The sequence below is a fragment of the Camelina sativa genome, chromosome 19, assembly GCF_000633955.1.
Source record: "Camelina sativa cultivar DH55 chromosome 19, Cs, whole genome shotgun sequence".
Classification (NCBI taxonomy): domain Eukaryota; kingdom Viridiplantae; phylum Streptophyta; class Magnoliopsida; order Brassicales; family Brassicaceae; genus Camelina; species Camelina sativa.
This window is the reverse complement of record NC_025703.1, coordinates 23,244,201-23,248,248: the sequence shown is the minus strand read 5'-3', so window position 1 is coordinate 23,248,248 and position 4,048 is coordinate 23,244,201. Positions and strand designations below refer to the sequence as shown.

The 4,048-nt window shown below is 39.7% G+C and overlaps 1 protein-coding gene across 1 annotated transcript in view; it reads right to left on the bottom strand.

The window, feature by feature from the left end:
- LOC104766998 (transportin-1-like) overlaps positions 1-3,367 on the bottom strand; it is a gene marked incomplete in the record, with an annotated part of 10,671 nt that extends 7,304 nt beyond the window's left edge. The window contains 14 exon segments of the mRNA XM_010491002.2: positions 8-65; positions 135-248; positions 319-432; positions 542-607; positions 690-719; positions 807-863; positions 963-1,029; positions 1,145-1,230; positions 1,377-1,427; positions 1,592-1,672; positions 1,762-1,839; positions 1,971-2,060; positions 2,227-2,514; positions 3,053-3,367. Of these exon segments, the coding sequence (XP_010489304.1) occupies positions 8-65; positions 135-248; positions 319-432; positions 542-607; positions 690-719; positions 807-863; positions 963-1,029; positions 1,145-1,230; positions 1,377-1,427; positions 1,592-1,672; positions 1,762-1,839; positions 1,971-2,060; positions 2,227-2,514; positions 3,053-3,238 (1,366 nt within the window).

The window sequence follows — 4,048 nt, the reverse complement described above, 5'->3', positions numbered from 1 at the left end:
CAGCAAGATATGCTTCGTATTAGCGGGAATTTATCATCTAAAAGAGGAAGAAGAAATGCTACAATCTGCAGAAATAAGGCGTTAGGATGTTGATCTATATCAACTGAGATGATGTGGATCAAAAACGAACTTGCCTCAGACAAGTGAGGGTAAAGACCAGTCATGCAGCCTTCAGCAATAGCCCCGAGAGCCAAAACAGCAGCTTCCCTATCTTTCCAGGCCTCATCACCAGAAGCTGACAATTTTGTCTGCAGCTTGGAAGAACATGGTTTAGCTGATTGTGTTCATTTCAAAAAGACCAAGAGGACTAACATTTACCTGAATTAGGGGCATGAGTGCTGGAAGGATGTCATCTCCAAATACATTGGAGAGAACGTCAATAGCTGCTGCACTACACTTTCTTAAATTCCACACGTTAAACGAGTCATCATCCTGTACCCAGAGAAACACATTAAAAAGTGATTTATAGTATTAATTTATTGGTATCATATAACACATGCACTTCTGTACAGATCAAATGACACAAAAAGTAAATGCATACATCATCATCATCATCAAAATCCTCTGATCCATGAAGTCTTGATGTATGAAAACGAGGTTTCAAATCCTGTAGAGGAACCAAAATGAATGGAAATTAGAGAAGGAGAAATCTATAAAAAAAATCAAAGACATGAACAAACAATTTGCACCTGATCTCTGTCTGGTTGAGACTCATCTTCCTACAAAAAGTAAGCAGTTTTCATATAAATAAATGACAATTATATTGAGAAAGGTGACAAAACATAGAATAACAACAGAAAAACAACCTCTGCATCCAAAAGGGACTCGTCGTCATCTGCATAAGCCATGTTTTCAAGCAACACCTATAACAGATATATTTTATGTAACATTACAAACTACACCCGCAGGGTAAATTATTATGCCCAAATAACTTATGAAGAAAAGGAGAAGTATCACTATACTGGAATTAGGCGTGGCAGAAACTCTTTCAAGTTCTCTGGCGGCAGCTGAGCGTCACAGTATGCAGACCTGCCAAACAACAATATTGTTTTATGTTATTTAATGAGGAGAAGGATGGAAAATAAGAGAAAAACAGGTAACAAAACCGTCATCTATATAGCAAACAAAGAGAATAACATTTTACCAAAATTCACATGCTTCGAGAGACACTTCTTCATCAGGGTCTTTGTTAACTTGTAACATGTACTCCATGAGATTCCTGAGATGCGGCTGAAAAAGAAAATAAGGGAAGAAGACAAATCTAAGATACATGGTAGAAGAAATGCTTAGACTAAAGATATTAAGTATCTCAAAAATAAGGGACATTTAGAATATATTTGAAGCAAGGTGTATCCTAAAACCACAACGAGAAATACCTCTATAGATGAGGGGAGGACTTCCGTGAGGTGCACAAATGCTGCGCAGACCTTTTAAGCAAAGAAAGAAAATACATTATTACAGTGGCATAAGAACATCCGAAATGAGATGGGAATCTGATTATAACATATGTCATCTAAAGAAGCCGAAATAACTCTCTCTAGTACTGACAAAAATAAGAAACAATTGACAGAAGCTTAAATAAGACGAGTACCAATTTTCTGACTTCTGCTACAGGATCATTGGCGAGGACAAACAAACCCTGAAGGTACTTATCCATTGAATGGAACAAAGCCTACAAAACGTAGGTTGTTACTAACCACAGTCCTTTATACCATATCAAACAAAAACGAAATTTTACAAGTAGCCTTCGGCAATACTTACAGCAGGCATTATTATGATATATTGGTTCACAGAACCCAGGGCAAGCTTCCTCAGTGAAGCATGGGGTGACTGAAAAAACTGCTCAAATAAAAGAGTGGAAATCAAAATCTTGTCGCAACCAATCCAATAGGACGACAAGAATTCAAAATAGAACCTAACAAGTGCTACAACCGAGTTCCGAAATCTGTGTACAAATATGAGATGCTTACCTGAAATAGCCTAGGCAAGAAAATGTTGATAGGGCGCTCTGCTAAGCCAGGCACTTCTGAATCCAAGACATGCGGGATATCCTCACAAATCTAATCGGTAAGAATATGACACATAGATATTACAAAAACATTGAAAGTATTCCAAATATATCACAACCACCAATCAGTACTAGGATAACATGGGATTAAGGCTCATAAACCAAAGGTTTAACAAAAAGAGCAAGAAACAGGAAAGGAAATGCGTAGGAGCTAATACCTTTGACAATGTATCCATCGCACCATCCATGTGATTTAGATCATTACTGTCTAAGCAAGTAACAAGAGCTGGCAAAAGCTCAGACCATCCAGAAACTCCTTCGATATTAACAATAACACTGATGATAGTTCCAACTGTAGTCCGTATATTCCTGTCCGCTGCTCCCAGACAAGGCAACAACGCTGACTTGATGTATTTTTGGTTTTCTTGAACCATGGATGGATAAGCACCCCTCAAATTATTTTTCAGAAGCAAGCCAGCAGCTTGGCGAACCTCTATGGACTTACCCTGGCACCATCATACAATTACTCATCAGCTAAGAAACAGATATTCAAGTAGAAAGCATATAACCTAATCAAACAACAACAGCAATATAAAAATTCCAGACTGGTCTTGCCTAGTAAAGTCTGCAATTAGATAGCATGTAGATACAACTAGAACTAAAAGGAAATGAGTTCTCAAGATAAGAAGACAGTTCACTATTCTCTGCACAACATTTATGTTATCTGGATTCAAGTAAACTTCAAGTCAATTGAATCAAAAATTTCATTCACAAAAGGAGATAAATCAATTAGGGTACAGAACACAGAAACTCATAATTTAGTCTGGAGAAACTAAAGCAATCCAATGGAAACGCGGGAGGAACAGCTAAGCTAAGCGACAAAGAGAATCCAAAGAGCAAATGAAAATTCAACGATCCGAACTCCGAAGAGTCGTCGTCTTCAACAAGTAGATTGAGTCAATACGGCGAATGAGACCAAAAAATATATATATATATATATATATATGAGGAAGCGAAGAGAGAGTAGAGAAAAGTTGTATAAACCTCAGCGCGAACGAGGATGAAGACGAGATAGTTGTTGAAATCAGGGAACTGAGAGAAGTGTTGAAGCTGCTGCCAAATCTGAGACTTGTCGACGACGGAGGAAGGAGAAATCTGTTGTTCGAGAAGAGCGCAGATCTCGGCGAGACCGTCGTCTCGGGGTTGCCAGACCACCGCCGTCGCCGCCATGATTGTTGTGGCAAAAAGGTAAATTTGACTCGTGTGAGAGGGCAAAAGAATATGATTCTTTGGACAAAATAAAAAGCGCACAGCAAAAGTTTGGAAAAAGGACAAGAGACGAAGACGAAGAAGAAGAGGAGAATGAGAAGGGAACGCCTAAGTTGGGTTTTGTTGGGTTTTGTTGGGTTATTAGTTCTCTTGAGTTTTTGTGATGGGCTTTTTTAGTTTGTCTATTTTTTTCTTTTTGCAAAATTACTTCTTTTTTTTATTCTTTTGCAGATTTACAAACTGTTTGAAAAGGCACAATGGAGAACGAAGCGAATGTTGTCGGTCAAAAGGTGATTATGATGGAGATTGGTGAGAAAGGGAGGCCACCGGGAGATCCACCGGATAGTTCAGGATCATGGGTGGATAGGGTGAAGGGGAGTGCTGTTGGGGGAACTCCTTCACCGGAGAGTGTGTTGGATGCGGCGTTCGTAACAGAACGAGTGAGATTGGAGTTCTCGGATGGTGAGGAGGGGGAACCAGTTATCACGATTGAAGAGGAAGTGATTGAAGCAATGAAGGGTCTATGGAAGAATTGTATGATCGTGAAGGTCTTGGGGAGTCACATACCGATAGCAGTCATGAGTCGGAAGCTGCGGGAGATGTGGAAGCCAAAGGGAGCCATGTTTGTTCTGGATTTACCCCGCCAATTTTTTATGGTCCGATTTGATCTGGAAGAGGAGTATGTAGTGGCACTGACAAGAGGGCCTTGGAGGGTGTTCGGGCATGGCTTGTTAGACCAGGACTGGTCACCCCGTTTTGATCCATTAAAGG